This window comes from Dermacentor andersoni, chromosome 8 (assembly GCF_023375885.2).
Source record: "Dermacentor andersoni chromosome 8, qqDerAnde1_hic_scaffold, whole genome shotgun sequence".
Lineage (NCBI taxonomy): Eukaryota > Metazoa > Arthropoda > Arachnida > Ixodida > Ixodidae > Dermacentor > Dermacentor andersoni.
Window position 1 is genome coordinate 84,358,204 of NC_092821.1, and position 25,461 is coordinate 84,383,664.

Consider the following 25,461-nt stretch of genomic DNA (forward strand, 5'->3'; position numbering starts at 1 on the left):
ACATTCATTTTGAAAAAATTCAATGCAACTGAGCGGTAGCTGCACTGCACTGTAAAACAGATTCGACGTGAACGTTGAAAAATAATTCTTGCTTTGTGGAAATACTTTTGCATCCGAGCACTGCCTGTATTTCTACGAATCCGTACTTCTTTCATTCTACTTGTTGATAACGAGTTAGGAAATTGAGCTAATTTGGTTACTACAGCATCATATCCAGCAGGTGCGTTGAAGGAGCTGGAGTCGAAGGCAGACGGATAAGCGGCCTCGATCTGAAGCAGGACGATCCTGGTAACATCGCCAGTGTTGTTGGGATGAGGAGCGTCGGCACAGGAAGGTGCCGCGGGGTTGTTGGGCAGACGGGCAAACTGCTGTCGATACGTCGGCTTTTAGCGAGTTCCAGGCGGCGGCACTTTTTTATAACTGCATCCACCGTCGCCACGTTGTTGAAAACGAGGAAGTTGAAGGCGTCATCGACAATGCCTTTGAGGATGTGGGAAATCTTGTCTGACTCGGTCATGTGTGCGTCAGCTTTGCGGCACAGAGCCAAGACGTCCTCAATGTACGTGACGTAGGGCTCTGTTGACGTCTGCACACGGCCGGATAACGCTTTCTGCTCGACAAGTTGGTGACCGTAGGTGTTGCAGAACAAGTCTCGAAGCTTTAGCTTAAGCGAATTCCAACTGGTGAGGTCATCTTCGGGCGTCCGAAACCAAACTCAAGATGTGCCACCGAGGTAAAAGCCTCCGTTGGCAAACATGATAGTAGGGTCCCACCGGTTATTGCGGCTGACGTGTTCGTACAGGCTGATACAATCCTCGACGTCTTCCCAATCTTTGCCCGAGAATATGCCAGGATCACAGGGAGCGGGGAGAGCGATGTAGGTCGTCGAAGTGGCAGCAGGAGTCGGAGCCGGCTGAGTCGAGTGGTCGTCGCCGGGAGCCACGAAGGAAGGCTCGACGTACCGTCCACTGCGAAGCTCTGTGACGAGGTACAGGGAACGTCCACCTCCACCAGATATGTTACGTAGGAAGATGCAGACGAAAAGCTATATGCAAGTATATTTACAAGGAAATACGCCGCACTTCGCCAAGAGGCAACAGCCCGCGCTAGCCTCTAATCGTCGTCGCCGTCTTCACACTGCTCGCCTCTTCGTCATCGCAAATACTGTTCCGTAGAAATATAAAGAACAAGTGCTTTCACTTAGTGTCCTGTCGGCAGTGGGTGTTATCCCATCAGCTGAGTGGTTAACAGCTTAAAGAATGAACCCAGCAAAAGCTGCTCACAGAAGAGGTCTTTATTTTGTTTACGTAAGGCCTATTGTATAAATGCAGTCTCACTGTCAACAAGCGGAAGCAAGGTTAATATATCTAGAGAGTGTCACTTGCGCTGGTGCTGAATTATCTATTCTGTACGTTTTCGCTGACTCTTAGCTCAATCAAAAAATGTCTTATATCAACTGAGGCCCAGCGAACTACAAACAGTTGCGACAATGACTTAAAAAACAAGCAATGTTCCACATATGTATGGAGGAAGAAATACACAAACACACCGAACATGAACAAGTTTGAATCTGTGGCCAATTTTTTTTTTTTATATATTGACTAAAACAATTCCAAACGTTTTGTGTTTCTCCAACTTTCAACACATCTCTATTGGGTCCTCTCTACCTTCAGTATGAAACGCCCAGAATTTAAAGCAGTTTAGCTTAAAATAATTTCGCGAATTTTGAAAATTTTTGGTGTCCGTTTCCACGCCGGCGGCGCCACCGCCGCCAAATCAAAAATGGTGTGCCGTGCGTCGCCCCTGAAGACCACAAACGACTACCATGCCACCGCCGGGTGAAACCGACACGGTGCGCTCCTCTACTTACGGTGGAGTTCGCGGCCTCTCTTCTGGTTGCTCAGCTACAGTGTACTATATAGCTACACGCGTCTTTCTAGTGGCGACTGAGAAGTAGGAGATACACTTTCGCACTTAACTCCACGGCAAGCGCGCAATTTCCGGCACTCGAACGAAATGTCATCGTTACATACTCTCGCAACGAGCTACGATTCTGACCTTGCCTAGAAGGTGTACAGCTCCGGAAGCAGTCAGGTGATGGCGCTAGGGCAGGCTCGCCGCACGCCTGGAGCCGCGTCAGCCGCAGAGACCAATCAGAGAGCGCGGTTTGACTCAGGAAGCAGAACTGAGCAGCGCCATCAGGCTAGTCGCGATACGCCGTGGCGACCGAGTTATCTACGCTACGCAGCAGAGGCAGCCACGTGCAAATGTAGCAAGTTCGTTATGGGCACGACAGGGATCGTGCTCGCCCTCGCGCTCCTGCTCCACAAGCCTAACCGATCTGAAGCGCTATCAATCGCTCAATAGAAAGCGACGTCTGTCACGGCGTCTCACCCGGGGCTACAAGGCGTGAGCGCGCCCCGGCAAGCGTACGTGTGGTCTACCTTTAGGTTCGCTGTGGTTCGAGGCTAGTTGAGTGTTCAAAACCGATGTACACGAGAGAGACCGGCGTCTACGACACCGATAAGCAGTCTGGTAGAATTTTAGGCTCTCAGCGGGCGGCCCCGGCCAAACGTGAGCACACGATAATCCATGTCTTCAGCAACTACGTATTTCTAACTGAAAGTCGAAACGGAGGTTTTCGCTTATTTTTAATTTCTTATTAGGGGCGTCAAAATGGTTGTGTACGCTTAAGCTTCGCCATTAAAGGGAGAACGCGATAGCATTCAAAGATCCCTGATTGCTTCGCACGCTTCCCAGACTCTGGAGCGGATGGAACCGTAAAGTTTACCCGGAAACGCTGGCCGCGAACGCTATGCACGAAGGCGGGATTTCTGATAGAAATACAGCATCTGACGTTTGCCGCAATGCGGCGGAGGCGAGCGCCATCTGGGTGTGTTGCTAGGAACCAGGCGCGCCGCTCTGTGGCTCTCGAAATACTCACGCATCGACGCGCGGAAATGGCGGACGCTGTGGCCTGTCCAGCAATCGGGTTTCTAAGAGTTTTGGCATAACATAATTCCATTTTCTCGCATAGTAACATTACAGTCTGACGCTATCATGTCCACAGGTTGTGTGTACGTCGTACTTTACAATTTTTATACGTATTTTTGCTTGAGCAATTCAGTTATTTCAGCAGCGTCCTTGCTCCGCATGGAGAGCATGGGTATGGCTGGTTCGAAAATCTTTCAGGGAGAACGACCTCCTACGCTATACGCAGGACGAGGGACGCCGGTGCCGCATTTTTCGCGACATCGGGTCCTTAAAGCTGTCGAGTTCTGTCGAGTTATTAAATGACATAGGAACAATACGAAGAAGCGCACTGATCCAAAAAAGGTTCTTGAATGGCGGCAGCTTTTGGTCAACAGCAACCGAGTATAGGAATCTGTTATTTGACAATATATAACAGCCCAAAAAGTGTGAGGAGAGGCTTCTGTGTAAGAGAGGCCGTTTTCGAAAAAAAGGTGATTTCGTGCTCCCGCTGTGAGCGCCAGGTGCCACGGCAGAGTGCACAATTTGGCTGATATACTCAGAGCAGGGTGTGCTCTCACCAAAATCCATTTTTGCACCAAGCCCCAGAGATGGTCCAGAGCACCTTTATCTTTTCAAAGAACGACGGTTTTCCTTCCGCCTCATATCCAGCACTATCTATGTGCGCTGGCTGCATTACCACTTACGGCGGTTCTCGTCGAGCGAGTGTTCCAAGAGGCCTATAGCGACCAAAGTGTTGTTCCAACTGGGAAACGGCAGCTGCCTTGCCTGAGTCCTTGCCCCAACATTCCCGCTATATCCTCAGCGTACCTATTTAAGGGAAACTTTTGTTGCCTCGGTTTGAATGCAATACTATTTCTTTGGCTCTTGGAGCCATTTTTGCGGTTGATTAAGGTTGGTGGTCGAAACCCCGCAAGGCGAACGTTTGTTCGTCTCCTTTTTCTCTATCGTTCGTTTTTTTTCACCCGCCCACTCGTTCATTCGCTCATTTGATAATTCGATCGTTCGTTCGTTCCCTCAATCATTCCTTCGGGATATTCCCCTACATGGACAATGCTTGTCCACGGCTTCTGCAAAATGTTTAACCACGACAACTTTTTTCACCCTTTCTTGTGATTGTGGGTGGTGTAAGGCGGTGGTTGGACAGAGAATGGGTACATTTTCGGTGCAGCCGAGTTGCGGGCCGCATTCTTCACTGGACACGAACTAGTTGTATCAAACATCCTTCCGACGGGGATGCTGTGAGCGAGAGATTTCGATCATCTGAATGGCTTTGATGTAATTCTTCTGCGGAAACCCTCAAGGTGAAAAGAAGTAACTAATAAAGGGAAAATCAGAGATCCGCTCATACGTAGCTATTGCTACAAAGGAAACCCGTACGAGATGCTCGAAATAAAATCGTCGTAGCTTAAGAAAAATTCGTCCTGGTCCTGGACTCGATCGCGGGACCATCGCGGTTCCGGGGTAGGCGCTCTACCATGATGATCTCTACCTTTGATGATCCCATGGAGCATTCAGGAAGGACAGCACTGCAGTTCTGCCACCGTCCTCTGGGGCGGTGACAAGAAAGGAGAATAGCCGTCGGGTTCCACGCTGCCACTCGTGCAGTTTTCGTCAAAACACTACCTTGCCTAAATGTACAATCCGTTATAGTATCACTAACGGCGTGCCTGTCCACGGCTCAGGGACCTCACACACAAAGCTTGGCATGCGTAGTGCCTCTATGCCTTCGGCTGGCCGCCTTTCCTCTCCACATATTGATTGGTGGCAATTCGCTCTGGCGAAATACAGCGCAGCCGCTTTTTGGGAACACCACCACTATTCACTAGCATGTATTAATTAATAAGAAACGCCAGCTTGATATGCTCATTGCAACAAAAATGAAGATAATTTTTTCTATAGCCAAGTATATTTCTTTAGGGTATTGCCTAACATTGCTAATTATCGTCGGTGGTTTCCGCGCACATTTATTTTGCGCCAACATTCTCTGCAATTGGTAGGTGTTTCATGCTATGTACTTACGAGTGTATGGTAGTAGTGGGCGAGCTGGGTTCTGACATGCAACAGACTCACGTCCAAATTAAGCAGATTGGGCGCAAATACATAGCATTGGTAGGCGAAACTTTTGAACTTGTTCTCTTGGTACGAAAGATGTCCAAGCACGACAATCATGTCCGGTGAGAAGACAGACCTTTAAACGAGCAGGAGAGTATGTTATTAGTTGCCTTTGGAAATTGTTGATCATTTTTGTAGCAGCTACTTAGTCAACAATTTACAGAAGTGAAAGTCATACGCTCAATTGCAAATTACATGCAACACGCGATTTCGAAAGAAAAGAAACACAATTTGATAATTGCGATGCCCTCAAAAAAAAAAAAATAAGACCAACCTCCCAGCGGCGATGACGTTTAGTAATATTTTTAATGTAATTCGAAACGCGGCAAAACGTAAGCACATATACCTAGTACGTGGATTAATTTGCTTATTAGTCCACAAATAAACAGTTGAAGTGCAGTGGCGATATGCGAACAAATCGCTACCCATCACTTCGTTCTTTGTTTCCTTTTTTCTTTCTGGGGAACCTATGGTAACCCTCTTACTTACGTCCGACAAGCGCGTCTTACATGAGAGTGTTATATCGTGGGATGCTTAGTTTACATGCCATGAGACAGGATGCAAAAGACTACGTGGTATCGTAAGTGTTCTGCCAAAATAGTATTCAAGCAACGATAGTGGTACTCTGTTTGGAATGCCGCATTCTAACCTTTAAACTAGCAAGCATCAGCTGCACTCGCTGCAGTTTTCAATACCGATGTTGCAAAAGCCTTGTCGTGCTTGTCCAGATTACACTTTGCGCATTGATTCCCGGGGACAAGCCGCGCGCTTGAGCTCTGCTGTCGCCTTGCATTCGTGTTCTTGTTCTTTTTTGGTGACTGAACATATTCTTTGATGCTTTCTATTGCTTCGGCCATCGTCATCATTAGTTTTTGTCGAATCTGGAAAATTGTGTTCAAAAATTTGCTGCAATAAAAATGGGCAAATTTAGGACATTCTGCAAATGGAGAGGTAGAGGACTAATTCAAAGCATTGCTCTCTGAGTAAAACGAGGTTTGGTCATCCATCTAGCGTTCCTAGCGCAATTTTTTTGCCAAGCAAAATGGCGCGAACTAAAAAAAGAAAGGAACCGTGGTTTGGATAGTTATCGTGCATCACCTCCCCTTGCAATAAAATAAAAGCTTTCTGCCGCGGAAGAAAGTGCGTGTAACCCCGAAATAATTCTAGAGATCAATATGGCTTTTGAGAAGCTGCCGTGCGTCATAGGCCGGACACTCCTGTTCTTGCTGACCTGACGCTTGATGTCTCGCTGGCAGATCATGCGCAGTGAGTGTAAGTTGATCGCACGCATGCGAAGCATTTTGCAAGGATCTCCTTTTTCAACGAGCTCTTTGTGTCGATAGCGCGTCAGATGGAGAAACAGACGAGGACGAGCATCGTCCTGACTTAGCTAGTTTTGTAAAAAGAGCCTTCAAATATCATCATCATCATCATCATCATCATCATCATCATCATCATCAGCCTGGTTACGCCCACTGCAGGGCAAAGGCCTCTCCCATACTTCTCCAACTGCCCCGGTCATGTACTAATTGTGGCCATGTTGACCTTCCAAACTTCCTAAACTCATCTGCCCACCTGACTTTCTGTCGCCCCCTGCTACGCTTCCCTTCCTTCGGAATCCAGTCCGTAACCCTTAATGACCATCGGTTATCTTCCCTCCTCATTACATGTCCTGCCCATGCCCATTTCTTTTTCTTGATTTCAACTAAGATGTCATTAACGCGCGTTTGTTCACTCACCCAATCTGCTCTTTTCTTATCCCTTAATGTTACACCTATCATTCTTCTTTCCATAGCTCGTTGCGTCGTCCTCAATTTAAGTAGAACCCTTTTCGTAAGCCTCCAGGTTTCTGCCCCGTACTTGAGTACTGGTAACACACAGCTGTTATATACTTTTCTCTTGAGGTGTAATGGCAACCTGCTGTCCATGATCTGCGAATGCCTGCCAAATGCACCCCAGCCCATTCTTATTCTTCTGATTATTTCCCTCTCATGATCCGGATCAGTAGTCACTACCTGTCCTAAGTAGATGTATTCCCTTACCACTTCCAGTGCCTCGCTACCTATCGTAAACTGCTGTTCCCTTCCGAGACTGTTAAACATTACTTTAGTTTTCTGCAGATTAATTTTTAGACCCACTCTTCTGCTCTGCCTCTACAGGTCAGTGAGCGTGCATTGCAGTTGGTTCCCGGAGTTACTAAGCAAGGCAATATCATCAGCGAATCGCAATTTACTAAGGTATTCTCCATTTACTCTTATCCCCAATTCTTCCCAATCCAGGTCTCTGAATACCTCCTGTAAACATGCTGTGAATAGCATTGGAGAGATCGTATCTCCCTGCCTGACGCCTTTCTTTATAGAGATTTTGTTGCTTTCTTTATGGAAGACTACAGTGGCTGTGGAGCCGCTATAGATATCTTTCAGTATTATTACGTGCGGCTCGTCTACACCCTGATTCCGCAATGCCTCCATGACTGCTGAGGTTTCCACTGAATCAAACGCTTTCTCATAATCAATGAAACCTATATATAATGGTTGGTTATATTCCGCATATTTCTCTATCACCTGATTGATAGTGTGAATATGATCTATTGTTGAGTAGCCTTTACGGAATCCTGCCTGGTCCTTTGGTTGACGGAAGTCTAAGGTGTTCCTGATTCTATTTGCAATTACCTTAGTAAATACTTTGTAGGCAACGGACAGTAACCTGATCGGTCTATAATTTTTCAAGTCTTTGGCGTCCCCTTTCTTATGGATTAGGATTATGTTAGCGTTCTTCCAAGATTCCGGTACGCTCGAGGTCATGAGGCATTGTGTATACAGGGTGGCCAGTTTTTCTAGAACAATCTGCCCACCGTCCTTCAACAAGTGTGCTGTTACCTGATCCTCCCCAGCTGCCTTCCCCCTTTGCGTAGCTCCCAAGGATTTCCTTACTTCTTCCAGCGTTACTTGTGGGATTTCGAGTTCCTCTAGACTATTCTCTCTTCCATTATCATCGTGGGTTCCACTCGTACTGTATAAATCTCTATAGAACTCCTCAGCCACTTCAACTATCTCATCCATATTAGTAATGATATTGCCGGCTTTGTCTCTTAACGCATACATCTGATTCTTGCCAATTCCTAGTCTCTTCTTCTCTGCTTTTAGGCTTCCTCCGTTCCTAAGAGCTTGTTCAATACTATCCATATTATACTTCTTTATGTGAGCTGTCGTACGCTTGTTAATTAACTTCGAAAGTTCTGCCAGTACTATTCTAGCTGTAGGGTTAGAGGCTTTCATACATCGGCGTTTCTTGATCAGATCTTTCGTCTAATGCGATAGCTTAGTTGCATCCTGTCTAACAGAGTTACCACCGACTTCTTTTGCACACTCCTTAATGATGCCCACAAGATTGTCGTTCATTGCTTCAATATGCTAAACATGCTATGCCTTCAAATATGCTAAACCTAATTAGTGCTGTCACTTCTTGGCGCCTTAAAACACTATGCGTTGAGATAACGGCAAAACGCATCTTGGGTCCCACGAGCCAGACCCGCATAGGCCTTCGCCCACTGCAACAATTCCCTCAAAGATTCGCATTACGTAGACGTCAATTGTAGTTGAGTCTTCCATTTATTTTATTTCTGCAGGTGGATGCCATAGCAACGCTTTTTTTTTCAAGAGGCACTCTATTTTTATTCAGCTGTCTGTAATAAAAATGAATGAAGAATATTGAGAGCCTGAAATGGTTTATTTGATTGCATTTGTGCCAACTTTGTTTGAAAATAAAAGCTTGAAGCCATTACAAAGAAACAAAACTTGCGGTACAGGATATTACAAAATCCTTTCTGCGGGGCAGGCATAATCAACGCTAAGGAATGCAGCTAAGAAAAAAGTTACTCATGAGGTTAACAAAAACATTTCAAGTTCTCCATTTTACATCATCTGCCATGCAGAGACCAGACGCATTCAGGGTATAGTATTATCAACAACAACCCTAAACTCGTGGCTCACCTAAAGGAACGAAAACACCGCTTTTGTTTTACACAACCCATGTAGTACTTTTACCAAGGATTATCGAAAGACAGATCTTTGCAAAAGTATCTCCAATTATTCATATCTTTATACCACACTGGTGCATTATTAGTATTGTGAACTGTCCAACGGCGTCCAAAGCTTTTAACCGTTTGTTATTCTGTAACTTCTGCAAGGAATCACTAAGAAGTGCAAGAAATAGGTCTTCAGTGAATGACCAAAGGGCAATCTCATATTTCAGTGCGTGGTAAGCGTACGCATGCACTCAACTGCTTGATTTTGTAGATAAGCTTATACCTGATATCTTTACATTATCAATGTGTAGCTTGACGCCAAGATTAGGCACCCCCATTTCATTGATGCAGTAAGCTGCAAATGTTCTAGCTCATCCCAAGAGAGCCACTAAACTTCTCTTAAAATAAATTAAGGGCATCCCCCACACGGCTTTTCAATATCAAACATCCGAAAAAAGAAATTCATTCAGTTGATGTTAAATTTAAAAAAAAGACTTTGGCACATTCGCAGAAATTTCGCTTTGAACATTTTATTTTTGATGATCCTGTGCATTATGATTAAGATGCTCAAAGTGCATATAATCGCAAAAGTGGCGATAAGCGGTAGACAAAGGATTTAATCCTAAATGATATCAGTTTTTGCGTGGCAGTACCTCGGCCAGCCAATGAATTTCCCGAGTCTCTGCGTCATAGATTTTACGTGAGATTACTCATTCACTTTGAACATATTAGCACAGCGGTGTAGTACATGCCGTACTCTGGGCGGTGCATAACAGCATAATATTTTATTCCATATGTGTCGGCTAATGCCCGTTAGCGTCAGAATTCCTGTTAAGAGGTCTTAACATAATGTGCACTTTGCAGGATGTAAGAACGGCACCTGTAATTTTAATTCATGACGTAAGACTGCGGCACTTACTTCGTTTGGAGGCCGATAGTTTCACAGGCTTTATGACCCCATAAGGCATATATTCCGAGAAATGTATATGACGCCACCCTTTTTACTGAGGAAGGCTGGGAGAACTGGGCCGCTGCCTGCAAGATATATATATATATATATATATATATATATGTATGTATAATATATATATAAAAGAATGTTCTACTGCAGCAAGATCCTGCAAATTGGCCAGTGTCTTATTCAGCTGCATGTCAAACCCCTTCCATAACAGTATGCATTGTTTTCTACTTTTCTCAAAAGTAACTATAAAGAGAGTAAATAAAATATTCTTCGTGGATATTACGTTTAATGTATATCAAACTGTATAATTGTAGTTAATTCGTGTTCTTGCCGTAAGCATTACAGGAAAGTGACCCTGATGTGAAATGGGACACTGTGTCATCAAAGGCGATCAGAAGCAAAGAATGAGAGAATTTCTATTCCACGAAACTAAATCAGAATTCACAAGAATGTCAACTATAGCAACACTGTGCTGCATCTTTGTCTTTTGTTCATGGCTACAAAAGTATTTTCAGCCATGCCATAAAATGAAGAGATGGTTACTTCGCCCCAGTTGACGGAAATGCTGCTCCTGTAGTGTAACAACATCCGGTAAAGAAAATAAAATCGGGTCTTTCACACTGGTAACATACCAGTCAGCGATAAAAACAGACTTCGAAAGTCACTGTGTAAGCAAGTTTGATTCTAGTCTCAGGAGGACGTTGTAGTAAATTGAAGCACTAACGTTGTTCACAAGGTGTGGCAATGATCTAAACTCAGAATTGCATGAAATAAATAAATCAACATTTTTAAAAACGTCCTCAAAACAAGTGCGGACACGAAATTTTCGGACAGCGCTTTTGTCACTCCTGCATAATGAGCGATATTTAGGGGTCGATAAAACGACCGCCTATTGCGCAATCGTGTCCCACGCAATTCATTACGGCTTGCATCGCACAATTCTAGATTACTAAATTCCCGCCAATAAAGGAGAATAATGTTTGAATGATGTGAATCATGAGTGCCCACGTGACTGGCCAAGGTCACGGAGCTCACGTGAACCACCACAGCGTTGACCGCAGTGAACTTGTCCGTCTACTGAATTTCACACGTGCACCCACGTTCGTCGACGCCGGTTGCGCTCCCGCGACTGCCTGCTGTGTTTCGGCAAAGGCACGTGCTGCCGGTCCGAATGTACGTCGTCATCAGTGTCAAGAGCGGACGTTCGATGCATGGGCTCCGTTGACAATCTTCGATTGCGGCGGATTACAATATTGGATCACCGTATATTTACCATCCATGGGTTCCCTTCAACGCCTGGCATCGCCTGGTACCATCAGTAAACCTGTGAGTGCCATATTCTCGGCGGCAAAGACTGTCTGACTTCTCAGCACCACGCGAAGAGCGCTAACCCTAACGGCCGAGCGGTTTGGGTGTCTCACCACAGCAGAGACGCAGGTGCGCCCGCGGGGTCGCGGCATGGCGTTCGCGCAACGCTGGGTCTAACGACGTTCGCCGGTGAGTGCCCCCGCTTCACTCATGACTACCGCGACAACTATGAATTCCCTTAGAGGCTACGACCCAACGGAGATGGACTTCAGTCATGTACCAACATCCCAGCAGCACCTGATGCCCCCGCAGGATCTCCCGAAGGAAGACAACAGCCATGGCTGGAACATATGGTCCCAGCGCAACAACGAAAGAGCGGCGCAAGCTAAATCCACAGCTCCCAAGCAAGAGCCGGAGCAGAAAGAACGCCGAGAGCGTCCCGTACCGAGACCTCCACGTCTACCGAGTTTAAAGAATTTTCCATACAAGGTCATCATCCGACCTAAAACCACGGTGGATCTGCAATCTGTGGCTCCACCCTCCTTCGATCTCGAATTAGGGATCCAAGCGGCCCTCAACACACCGCTACCAGAAAAGCCAACTCTCCGCGTTGTTAGCCAGCAGAACATTATAATGATATGTACTCACTGTGAGGAAGATGCGTTCCGCCTCGCCAAGCTTAATAGTCTGCACCTCGACGGCAAGAGTATAACAGTCACCGCCTACGTTGCCTTGCCAGAGCATGTTTGCAGGGGTGTAATACATGATATCAAGCCTGAAGTGGGTGATGACTCTATCTTCCAAGACGTCTCCTCACCCAGCCATACAATCCTGGGAGCGCACCGTTCTGGCAAGACTACGTCGGCAGTCATCGTCTTCGCCGGCCAGAAAGTTCCATACACGGTCAACTACGGGATGTCAGAGCACCGCTGCTACATCTAACGGAAAACGAGGGCGGCTTGCATCAACTGTGGAATGCCAGGTCACCGAGCAGACGTCTGCCCGAAACCCAAGGGGGCTGCTTGCCAGAACTGTGGAACGCCGAGTCCAGATGAGACGCACGAGTGCGCACCCGTTTGCGCGCTGTTCCAGGGTCCGCACAAGACTTATTCAAGGGACTGCAAGGAGAAATTCCACCGACCGCTGAACAAGAACGCTAGTACCACGTCATCAAACGCGGCATCAACAACGGAACTTGAAGAAGGTAGGAGCAGGCCGAGGCAGAAGAAGCAGCCTGAACAGCGATGGCGAGGAGTGTCGTCTTCAGTCTCCCACTCTCCTTCCACCTCTGGCGGCCGTTCGAGCTCGAAACGCCGGGCAACCGGCTCCAACCAGAACGCCAGTCACGTGGAGGCGGGTAAAGAACAAGGGAAGGAGAACCTCACGAAGACCACCGGGGCGCTGAAGAAGACGTCCTCGGGTCAGCTCTCAGATTCGAAGGTGACCTTTGCAGAGTGGCCTCCCCTCCCCTCGTCCTCCCCGCATAATAACACGCAGTTGGCAGCACTCAAAAAAGAGATAGAAAGTCTTAAAAAACAATTCAGCGCTTTAACAATCCAAAACCAAGAGCTTAAGCGAGCCACTACTAATGCAATAACGCCGGTAACTCAGCCGACTCCTCAAAGCCAAACACAGCAGGTACCTAGCGCCCAGCCTGCCTTAGGCGAGGTCTACCAACAAATTATCCAAGAACTCCGATCCTTCAAGGAGGAGTTTCGAGCCTTTCCAATTTACGTGAACGCCCAATTCCAAGAAATTCGAGAGCAGATTGCAAACAACAGACGATACACGGAGACGGCAATTTCTGCACTTCGGAAGGAACATGCGGATAAAAGACATAAGTCCAAATTCGCTCGTACAATGCAAGTGGACGAGCCCTCCGATACGGACTCGCCATGCCAGCCAAACCTAGAATAAAGATCTGGCAGTAGAACTGCCGGGGCTACAGGAGAAAGCAGGCGGCTCTTAATCTCCTACTATCTCAGGAATCGGACCCACCGGCAGCTATTCTAATTTAAGAACCCCACCTAATACCTATCAAACTCCAAGACTATATGACTTATCAGCAAGACCAGTTAACTGCCACGTTAGTGCACAAACTATTATACACTGCCATACTGCACGACCCTTTTGAGCCGGATATTGCGCACTGCTATATTACTATTCTTCCTCTCCAAAGAGGAGCGACAAGCACGCATGTATTGAATGTTTACAGCCCTCCCAAAGACAGGCACGCAAGATTGGGTACCCTCATAAAAAAATTTCTGAGCTTAGCGGGCCATGCCCCCTGCGTGATTGGGGGCGACTTCAACGCACCGCACCCTTCATGGGGCTACCCGGCGGTGACACCAAAAGGCAGAAAACTGGAAGAAGTAGTGACGCAAGAAGGGCTATCGATCCTCACCGATCCCACTTACCCTACGAGGCTGGGAAACAGTGTTAGTAGAGACACGTGTCCGGATCTGACGTTCACCAAGAACAAACAGCGCGATTTGGAAGAATACCGAACAGCACCTGGGAAGCGATCACTTCATCCTCTCTCTGGAGATAAGCACAAACGCGTGCAAACGCAAAATAGGTATCGCAAGAATTACGAACTGGGACAAGTGGAGACAGGCCCGGGCATCTACTGCAAACACTAGAGAAACCTAGAGGAATGGATTAAGGGTGAGGTGCAAGATTTGAAAGCATTTACGACAGAAGATTGCCCGGCGGTCGAACCGCACCTTCTACATTTATGGGAAGCAAGACACTCATTGACAAAAAGATGGCGAAGACAACGGCTTAACCGCAAACTAAGGGAAAAAATAGACGAGATAAACAAAAAGGCAGAATCCTACGCCATATCCTTGGCCAGACAGAACTGGAATACGCTCTGCGATGGTATTCAGGGGAAGCTAGGTGTGTCAAGGACTTGGAAGCTCCTGCGTGTCCTAATCGACCCCAGCAGCAGCAAGTCGGCCACTAAAGACAGGCTCATGAAGATTGTACACACCATCCCGGGTACGGACACAGAGTTGATGGAAAAGCTCAAGACCAGGTATCTGTGCACGGACCCAGTCGTGGAACAACCGGAGTATTCTGGGCTGCCGAATGCGAAGCTGGACATCCCACTCACGAAAGAAGAGATCAAGGCAGAAATAGCGGCCATGAGAAAAAATGCAGCTCCAGGTCCAGATCGAATAACAGCAAAGCTCTTATTTAACCTCAGCGACGACTCCATCACCTCGCTGGTGAAATGCTTCAACGAGGAGCATTGGGCTACAGGAACGCTACCAATATCCTGGAAGACGGCCGAGTTTCGGTTCATTCGGAAGCCGAACAAACCCCTTAAACTGCATAATCTAAGACCGATATCGCTGACCTCGTGTTTGGGCAAGCTCATAGAGAGGGTCATCAACACGAGACTCAGTAGATACTTAGAAGAGAACAACCTCCTACCTAACACTCAATTCGGCTTTCGCCCTCACCTATCGACCCAGGACGTCCTCCTGTACCTGTACAAGAATCTCCTTGAGACTCCCCCCAAGTAACAGACAAGGGCCATCCTAGCACTTGATTTGAAAGGAGCGTTTGACAACGTTCTGCATAAAAATATTCTTCAAAGCCTCGCCGACACCAACTCTCGCGCCAGAACCTACAACTATGTCAAAAACTTCTTATCAGCAAGGCAAACCACTATAAACTTCGGTGGAATAAAATCAGATCCCATCACTCTAGGCCCCAGGGGAACTCCGCAAGGGGCGGTACTGTCACCCCTTTTGTTCAATTTGGCTATGAAAGATCTCCGAGGCCTTCTCTCCGAAATCCCGGGTATCAAACAAACATTGTATGCGGATGATATCACTGTCTGGTGCAACTCGGGGAGTGACGCCGAGATCGAGGAGCGTCTTCAAGCAGCAGCGGACACGGTGGACCAGTACGCAAGGGAAAGAGGCCTTCAGTGTGCGCCGGAAAAGTTCGAGTTGCTCATCCTGAAGAACCCGAGGACACCCCTGGCACAGAACATCACGGTGTATATAGACAACCACTCAGTACCGAAACCCACGGAGATCAAGATCCTAGGGCTGTATATCCCGCAGGGGCGACAGAACACTACCACTATGAAGAAGCCTACAACATCCACCGAGCAAATCCTCCGGATGATACATCGTATCAATAATAAGCACCATGGCATGAAGGAAAGGGACGCCATCCGCTTAGTGCAGGCTTTCGTGATTTCTCGGATAATGTACGGGACGGCATTCCTTAACCTCTCCAAGTCGGAAATTGAAAAGTTGGACACTTATCCGGAAGGCCTACAAGACGGCACTGGGGCTACCAAACTCTACGCCAACGGCAAAGCTCATGGCTCTAGGAGTACATAATGCACTCAAAGAGATAAGGGAAGCACAATACCTCTCACAACTCAATAGGCTCGCACTCACAAAACCAGGTAGAGATCTGCTCGAAAAGATCCATAATATTCTGCCCTATACGATAGACCAAAGGGAAGAGGTACCACGTGATGTGAGGAAACGCATCAACGTGTACCCCATTCCGCGGAACATGCATCCCGTATATAACATCGAAAGGAGAAAAGCAAGAGGGGAAGCCCTGCAGAAGAAATAGGACGAGCAACCTAACACCCTCTATGTGGACGCCGCAGGGCCAAAGAATGGAGTGATGACTATTGTGGTCTCAACGCCTTCAGGATCGATGGTGAATTGCGCCTCGATGAAACCTTCCAACCCTACTCACGCAGGGGAAGCAGCTATTGCATTAGCTATAGCAACTAACCCCAACGCCGATGTGCTCACTGACTCCCAGAACGCCTGTCGCAACTTCAATAATGGATTAATTCACAGGTCAGGGTTGTCATTGCTGACTAAGCGTCCACCCAGCCAAGCCTCAGTCATCTGGTTTCCCGGTCACCTGGAACTACCAGGAGGAAACGAAGCCGCTCACAGGCATGCCCGAGCTCTTCTATACCGGGCGTCTTTCCCTGATGACCGTGAAGAGTGCTGGGACATAACTGCTTTAGCAGTGTATGCTGACAATCTCGCACCATACAGAACAGCCAGGAAGGAGTACCCAACACCACATAAATCCCTCAATAAGTTGGAAGAAAACACTCTTAGGAGGCTACAAACTAATACATACCCAACGCCAGCTAAGTTACACCAGTGGTACCCTACACTATACTCCCCGCAATGCCCACACTGTGGAGAGATAGCTAACCTCTACCACATGGTGTGGGCTTGCCAATTTAATCCCATAGTTGACCCCATTCCAAATCCCTCAGAAGAGCAGTGGGAGGCTATTCTGCTCAGCGATGATCCTGACCGTCGGCACTGGCTGGTGGGGAGGGCCAGCTCAGCAGCAGTAACCAGTGGGCTACCGGAATAGGCGGCCCACCCACGAGTTCTACGAATGTTCTGCAAATAAAGTTGTTTTCAATCAACCAATCAATTAAACTATATCGGCCTCAACAGTGACGTTTTCGAGGCGGCCGTTGCAACGAGTCCGAAGAAGGTATAGCCATGATTCGTTCTTATACGTTAAAATGGAGCTATATTACTTTTTGGTATCCATTATCAGTCGTACTTCGTGAGAGGGTTAGCGAAAAACTAATTTTTTTTCTACACTCTCTTTAAAGCCAAACAACAGTTGGTTAGGTGCAAGGTCATTTGCTACAACGATGACTTTAGAGCTCGAAAGTTTGAAGCGATCATGCTATTGTTTGGTGTAGTGTCATTGAGCGGAGATACGGGTGGGAAGAAACGGTGCGGACAGGACAGACGCTCGTGGTATGCACGCTCATTTGAGCGTCAGTTCTGACCACTCTGCTTCTTCCCACCCGAATTTCTGCTCAACCACACTACAAGATGCACCAACTGGCCCAACAGTCTACGCTTCTAAACCCATACTTTGTGGAAGAGGTAGCAGCACTATGTAAAAATGGGCTGCTACAATTTTCAAGAATGTTCATATGGTCATGATGCACTGACAAGGCAAACGATGCGATATGTCATAACTTGTCGAGCTGCTGATCTATGTCCGCCAACGTGCTAATGCGGTATATGTGATCTAACAACTGTAAAACCATCCGCCATCCATTTAACAGGGTAAACTCCGAAAATAATCGTCCTTCCACCAGGCAATATTTTATGGAACAAATTTCCGAGCACTGTAGTGAGTTGCACGGCACTTGACTAATTAGCAAAAGACAGGGAGAATGCCATTTACCGAGATTTAATTGTTTACATGACCGATTACCTGAGTTTTTTCTCTCTCTCGTTTCTTCGTTGTAAAAAATACTATTTCTGTGACGTTTGCCTTTCTACAGTGACTGAGTTTGCCTTTATTAATATTTATAGTTTGTACCACTCTCATGTTTATTGAAGTACCCACTCTTGCTTGGGCACGGCGAGGGCCTAAAATATCTGTAAATAAATTTACAGGTTACACAATGCGGAAAGTAGAAGCATCAGCAAAATTATACGGCTAAATACATTTCTGGCTACCTCACAACTAAATAATTAAAACTGAATAAAAAGCTGGACTTGTTTTTTTAAGGTTAATAAGGAGCATACCCGCTAGAATGTAAAATCATGTGAACTTATCAAGGGGGCAACCGGCTTGAACTTTGCAAGTGTACACGCAGAAGTTCTTGAAGGTGTGGTTCAATCAACTCATTTTGTGAACGCCACATGTGAATCACCTCGTAATTGATTTAGCTTCTTCTGTAGGATGTTTGAGTAATACAGTTTTTTGCTTCCTGTTTGGTTACTTAAATTAATGCATTATACATTGTTTTAAGCTAAACTTTTATATGTTGGCTCGGGAAACCACAACTGAAGCCAATTAGGCCAGGATGATAATATTGCAAAATAGCGTACTTTGTATTCTAGAAAATAATGAGGATGCTGTAAAGGTAGCCGCTGAACCCGTTCCTTTCTTATTAAATGTGAAATTTTATCCCATGGAAAAGTGCACAATTCCAATCTGACAGAGCATACCATTGACCTTAAGGTACAGATTGCCTACCGATACACCGTCTGCACGAGACATGGCTCCAGAAGCTCCATTCGGAAAGCAAAGAGAATCCGGACTAGGTATGGAAAGCAAGCTATTCAGTACAAGGTTGTCGAATTATTAAGCTCTCTTGAATTGAGTGTTGATTGTACACTAAAAAGTAAACCACTGAAACGGGATTAACAATCGTTTCCTCTTTCTACTAACTTCATAGCATATCCGTAAACACTTGCATTAACTGTACTAAAATTCAGTCTTTTCTCAATAGTTTTTCTCGTTGTTCAACTGTTTATTCATTACATACCAGAATTATTTCTCAAAGCACTTTATCCTCATGTACACCCGGCCACAAAAGTTTGCAGACCACGGGGTCTTAGAAAACGTTCAATCCCCGAGCAGACTGTAGCAGTAGCCAGTAAAACTGTAAGCGACAATGTTGTTAGCAAATTCTAGCCTACGCCCGAAATACAAATACCAGCCTTCATTGTGAGGTTGCGGAAATATTCAGCTCTTTCTGTGATTTCATGGTCCGTAATATCTTGTGGACGGGTGTACAAACTACGGCATGTGCTCTGTTTTTGTTTTAAAACAGATTTGTTCGACGATATTGGTACGTCCTTAGTGGGTGTAGATTTCTGAATGTGATAGCACTTTAAGACAAGCACGCGCTATGTGCATTTATTCAATAGAAATTTCCTATAGTTACTTTCCATTCATATTTTTTTTCTTTCTCTTTTAGGCAAGGCTACGGGCGGTATCTTTTGTGAGCGGGCAAGACCTCGGCAGGCTTTTCGCCGTTCATTTTTGCCTACGGTTGGAATATTATAATCTCCCTACAAATAAAGGTCTTCCACTTTGAGAACAACACTGAAATGTTCTGTACAAGCTGGTAATATAACCATTTGTACACGGCTGAGTTTTTGCAATACAAGCAGGTAATATACCGACGTTCAACAACGGCTAAACCTGGCCGAACAGTTGTCGCATTCAGCAATGATGATGATGTGTTGTGTTTAGTGGCGCAAGGGCCAGGTTTGGCCAAAGAGCGCCATGACAAGTGTTAATGTTGATTTATTATGGAAGATGTGACTTGGCTGTAAAGTGGCCTAAAAATAGTCGCTGTAAACTGCGTAAAATCTACGTGCTATAAAATTATGGCGATGATTAATGAAGAAAACTCTGACCATTAAAATCCATCGTAGGAGAATGATGCAAAATGGAAAATGTATAAGATAGTAAAATTACTTGGAGCACTGCTGCCTCGCCAGAGCCCTTGAAACACAAGGGCCTAGAGGTGCGTGCTACACGAAAGAGCTATCACAGCGGTATCCTCTGAAGAGAGGACCCGCTACGAACATGTGGGGCTAAGAACATGCAAGACAACATCTTTCAGGAAGCCCAGGACTGCGCTGGAGTCAAACAGCGGTTCTGGGCCGAGTAACATTTCTGGATGAAGGGGGATGTGCTGGCGGTATGCTAAGGGAAAATGTTTCTTTCAGATTCGGCTGCCCGACACTCCAGAAGGACGTGGAGGACGGTCAGCCTCTCCCCGCATCTACCACAGGTTGGAGGCTCGTTTCCGGTGAGTAAAAAGTTGTGTGCCAAATGTGTGTCCTATTCTTAGACCACAGAATAGGACATCTGTCCGGCGTGATTTTGTTACGGAAGGCCAGAATCCTAACTGTGGCTTTATCACGTGGAGCTTGTTATTTGTTTCCGCGTCCCATAGGCGTTGCCACTGGTTCCGTAGTTTCCTCCGTAAGAAGGGCTTCAGGTCTGTGACAGGAACTGCAGCGGTGGGATTAGCAGAAAATGATGCAACTGACGTGGCCATCTGGTCCGCCAGAACGTTACCTTCGATGCCCCTATGACCTGGCACCCAGCATATGATGACATGCTGATTACCTACATACGCTTTACACAGAGCAGAATAGAGTTCGTTAATTACCGGATTTTTGTGGTTAGAGAATGCCATCAAGGCCTTCACAACACTAAGGGAGTCCGTATATATGACTGCTTTCTGGAGTTTTGATTTCCTGATATGCTTCTCAGCCGACAACAGTGCGTAGGCCTCAGCCGTAAAGATACTAGTTTCCGGATGCAGTACGTCGGATTCCGAGAAGGATGGACCGACGGCTGCATAGGACACCCCGTCGTGTGACTTTGATGCGTCTGTGTAGAACTCCGTGCAAGAGTATTTGTGCTGGAGTTCCCGGAAATGCATCTGGATTTCAATCTCTGGAGCATGCTTTGTGACTTCCACGAAAGATATATCACATTGTATGAGCTGCCACTCCCAAGGAGGTAGCAGCTTGGCTGGATGCATTAGGCGAAGCTCGAGGAGTGGAACGTGCATTTCTTCACTAAGCTCCCTCACACGCAGCGAGAAAGGCTGTCTTACGGAGGGACGATTTCAAAAGAGTGTAGCATATGTCATGTCATTAATGGTATTAAAACAGGGATGTTGGGGATTTGAGTGGACTTTCAGAAAATATGTTTGGCTGATGTATGTTCTCTGCAGATGAAGTGACGACTCATTTGATTCTACATATAAACTTTGTATAGGACTCGTTCTGAAAGCGCCAGTGGCCAGTCGAATTCCTAGATGGTGGACTGGGTCTAGCATCTTTAGTGCACTCGGGGCGGCAGAGTGATAAATCACTGCGCCATAGTCTAGTCGTGATCGAATGAGGCTTTTATAGAGATACATTAAGCACTTCCTGTCACTACCCCACGTAGTCTGGGATAGAAGTTTGATTATGTTCATTGTTTTTAGACACTTTTCTTTAAGATGTTTAATGTGGGGGATGAAAGTGAGTCTGTAGTCAAGTATGACACCTAGAAATTTGTGCTCTTTGTTTACTGGTATCTGTTGTCCACACATTTGTAAGCAAGGATCTGGAACTAGGCCTCTCTTCCTTGTAAACAGCACACAAGAACTCATTTGAGGATTGATTTTAAAACCATTTTTCTCTGCCCACCCTGACGCCTTGTTCAAACCATGCTGTACCTGTCTCTCGCATACTGCGAGATTACAGGATTTGAAGCCTATTTGAATGTCGTCCACATAGACGGAATACGAAATGGCTGGTGGTAAGGAAGCACGAAGCGTTGTCATTTTAACAATAAAAAGTGTGCAACTGAGCACGCCTCCCTGGGGCACACCGGTTTCTTGTGTAAAAGGACGTGACAGCACATTGCCGACTTTCACACGGAAGGTACGATTTGACAAGTAGCTTTTTATTACGTTGAGCATATTACCGTGGATGCCCATTTCTGACAGGTCTCTTAAGATTCCGTAACGCCACGTTGTGTCATACGCCTTTTCCATATCGAGAAATATCGATAGGAAGAACTGTTTATGTATGAATGCCTCCCGAATATTTGCTTCAACACGTACGAGATGATCGGTTGTGGACCGCCCTTCTCGAAAGCCGCACTGATAAGGATCAAGCATTTTGCTCATTTCAAGAAAATGGATGAGTCGCCGATTAATCATTTTTTCAAATACCTTACAAAGGCAACTTGTGAGGGCTATCGGGCGGTAACTTGCCACTGAGGAAGGGTCTTTGCCTTGTTTCAAAACAGGGACCACAATAGCTTCCTTCCATGCGGTTGGAAGGTACCCTGCATCCCAGATGGTGTTGAAAAGTGTGAGTAATGTAACTTGCGTGTCATCGTGTAATTTTTTGAGCATTTCATACATGATTCTATCAGATCCTGGTGCAGAGCTGTTGCATACGCTCAAGGCAGCTCTCAATTCAGCAATGCAAAAAGGACGGTTGTAAGGGTCATTCTCTCGACCTTTCCTTTTTAATGGCTTACGTTCTTCTGTTTGTTTGTATTTGAGAAAGGATTGTGTATAATTTGTTGGACTTGACACGCTCTCAAAATATTCCCCAAGTGAGTATGCCTGGTCTTGCAGTGTATCTCCCTGTGTGTTTACCAGGAGGAGTGAATGTGTTTGCCGCCCTCTAATCCTATTTACTCTGTTCCAGGCCTTGGCCTCATCCATAAACGAGTTAATACTCGATAGATACTTTTGCCAGCTTTCTCTTCTGGCCTGTCGGCGGGTTCGCCTACCTTGGGACTTTACTTTTTTAAAATTGCTAAGATTCTCCGCAGTGGGAGAAGCGCGTAGCAACCCCCACGCCCTGTTCTGATTTTTACGAGCGATCCAACAATCGTCGTTCCACCACGGGACACGCCGTTTGCACGCCAAGCCATTTACTTCTGATATGCATTTTGATGCGACATCTAATATGAATGCTGTAAAGAACTCGACTGCAGCATCAATTCCTGAGGAAGACAGGTCAGCCCATGAGATACTAGTAAGAGATCGAAATTTCTCCCAATCAGCTGTCTCAATCTTCCACCTAGGAGCGTGCGGTGGATATTCGTTTTCTTTCGGTGATCTTAGCAGTATAGGGAAGTGATCGCTGCCGTAAGGGTTGTCGGCAACTTCCCATTCAAGTTCAGGCAGTACAGACGAGGAGACTATGCTAAGATCTATGGAAGAATAGGTTCTGTTTGCAAGAGAGTAATATGTGTGTGTCTTCTTATTCAACAGACACGCACCAGAAGAAAGAAGGAACTGTTCGACAAGACGTCCTCGCGCATCTAAACGAGGGTCGCCCCACAGGTAGTTATGTGCATTGAAATCGCCAAGAACAACATAGGGTTCTGGCAATTCATCAATAAAGGTCTGAAATTCATGTTTGCTTAGTTTATAATGTGGGGGAATATAAAGAGAGGAAATAGTGATAAGTTTGTTTAGCAGAATAGCCCGAACCGCCACTGCCTCAAGGGCCGTTCGTAGCTGTACACGTTGACAGGCTATGCTTTTTTGAATTATAATTGCAACACCGCCCGATGATGCGACAGCATCATCGCGATCTTTGCGAAATGTAACATACTGTCGAAGAAAGTTTGTGTATTTTGATTTCAAGTGTGTTTCCTGTAAACACAGCACTTTTGGATTGTGTTTATGAATGAGTTCTTGAACATCATCAAGATTTCTAAGTAGACCTCTGACATTCCATTGAATGATTTGTGTATCCATGTTTCAAATTAAATTAGTGCTGTGTTTACGGAAACGGACGGGATGCCTTAGATTACAGAACCCTTTCGAGGCCCTGTAATAGGGGTTTTGTTCTTTCTGGAGCGTTCGAGGGAGCCTCGCCGCTCCTTAGGCGCTTGGTGCGCCTTGAGAATGGGTGTAGTGTCCATTGCCTCTTGTGAGGCGCCGGACACGTGCTCTTGCGAGCGGGAAGTTTTCAGAGGGAGTCCCGCCTTGGAGGGCAAGACCCCTGCGCCCACCAGCCCGGAGGTCGATGGGGCTCCCAGAGGGATTTGGCTGCGCTGGCCGTCGCCAGCGCTGGAGGGGGCCTCGGAGGTTGGGGCAGCCTCGGCTACGCCCACCTTTGGGGTCGATGGCTCCATCTGCTCGGTTGGCGGAGCAGCGCTAGCTGCAACCACCGTGGGGGCAGAAGGCGTGACTGCCGACTCACTGACTGTGGGTCGGACAGCCGCCGGAGGCCGTTGTGACGCTGCCCCCTCACGCGCCACATCGGCAAAGGTTTTCTTTGGCAGGTATGCCACCCGCCTTCGTGCCTCTTTGAACGATATATTCTCTTTTACTTTTATAGTCACAATTTCTTTTTCCTTCTTCCAGGAGGGGCACGACCGCGAGTACGCGGCGTGGTCCCCGTCACAGTTTACACAGTGTAGAGAGTTCTTACATGCTTCAGTGGCGTGTTCAAGGGCACTGCATTTGGCGCATGTTTGGCGGCCTCGGCAGCTCTGCGAGCTGTGGCCAAAACGTTGGCATTTGAAACATCTCAAGGGATTCGGCACATACGGTCTTATACGAAGCTTGATGTACCCGGCCTCGATTGACTCGGGCAGGACACTGGAGTTGAAGGTGAGTATTAGGTGTTTGGTCGCAATTTCTTTTCCGTCTCGCCTCATCTTGATTCTTCTGACATTTATGACATTCTGTTCGCTGAAGCCCTCCAAGAGCTCAGCCTCAGTCAGCTCCAATAAATCATCATCGGAGACTACGCCACGGGTGGTATTCATGGTACGATGAGGAGTTACTGTTACTTTGGAGTTACCAAATGAAACCAGATTGGGTAGATTTTCATATTGTTTCTGGTTGCGGAGCTCCAAGAGGAGATCGCCGCTTGCCATCCTGGATGCTTTATAACCTGTACCAAAAACTTGGGTAAGAGACTTGGACACGAGGAATGGAGAGATTGTTCGCACGGGTTTGCCTGGTGTTTCAGAGTGCACTACATGGAAACGAGGAAAAGTTTCTTTTTGGCGGGCAAAAAATTCAAAGACATCATCGGTGCGCCCCCTCTTGAGGGAGCGATCAGGTAATGGGGGGAAAGGAAAAGCCATAAGAGAATGTAATTTCGGCAGTAACGCCAGCCACCCACCGTGGAGTCCTACAAGGGGACGCTGCAGGATCCGTAAAACACGGCCTGCAAACGCCAGCAGTACGTTACCACTATAACCAAATACGAAATAACCTAGGTTGGCTATTCACACAAGGTTAACCCTTGCTGCCTGGAAAAATTGGAAGTAAGTGGAAGCTAGGAGAAGACAGGAAAGATAAAAAGTGAGAGAAAGACGAAGATTAGAGGAAGAGAGAGACAGGAAAAGGCAACTACCGATTTCCCCCGGGGGGGTCAGTCCGGGGGTGCCGTCTACGTGAAGCCGAGGCCAAAGGGTTGTATTGCCGCCGCCGAGGGGCCGTAAAGGTCCAAACACCCGGCATTGGCTCAACCCCCAGGATCCCCTTTTCCCCGGACACGGCTAAGCCGCGCACGGCTACACGCGGGAGGGTCCAATCCTCGTGTGCTCGGGTCCGTGGTGTCGCAACACACCAAACGCCTGCCGACGCAGACGCCCCTGCGTTGGCATTCAGCAATTAACTCATCAGTTGGTAATGGGAGGAGATGTGAATATGAGGCCCTGTTTGACAGCAGAGGAAACACCAGGCTGTAGACGGACTGTTCAGAAGGCATAAAAAGCG

General features: G+C 46.7%; 1 protein-coding gene and 1 long non-coding RNA gene across 5 annotated transcripts in view; one reads left to right on the forward strand and one right to left on the reverse strand.

Annotated features, from left to right (window-relative positions):
* The window catches only part of LOC129386731 (uncharacterized), a 99,474-nt gene extending 75,468 nt beyond the window's left edge, over positions 1–24,006 (forward strand). For both annotated transcript variants that reach the window (XR_011896075.1, XR_011896074.1), the window contains 3 exons: positions 18,423–18,499; positions 19,159–20,001; positions 22,990–24,006. This is a non-coding gene — a long non-coding RNA (uncharacterized lncRNA). The remainder of the gene's footprint in view (positions 1–18,422; positions 18,500–19,158; positions 20,002–22,989) is intronic.
* Positions 1–25,461, reverse strand: part of LOC129386730 (uncharacterized) — a 106,109-nt gene that overhangs the window by 50,716 nt on the left and 29,932 nt on the right. For 2 of the 3 annotated variants that reach the window (XM_072289794.1, XM_055074891.2), the window contains 2 exons: positions 10,053–10,168; positions 5,014–5,182 (listed from right to left, as the gene is read on the reverse strand). The exons of the other annotated variant lie outside the window; for it this stretch is intronic. In XM_072289794.1, coding sequence (XP_072145895.1) covers positions 5,014–5,182; positions 10,053–10,168 — 285 coding nt within the window. The remainder of the gene's footprint in view (positions 1–5,013; positions 5,183–10,052; positions 10,169–25,461) is intronic. 3 annotated transcript variants of the gene reach the window in all.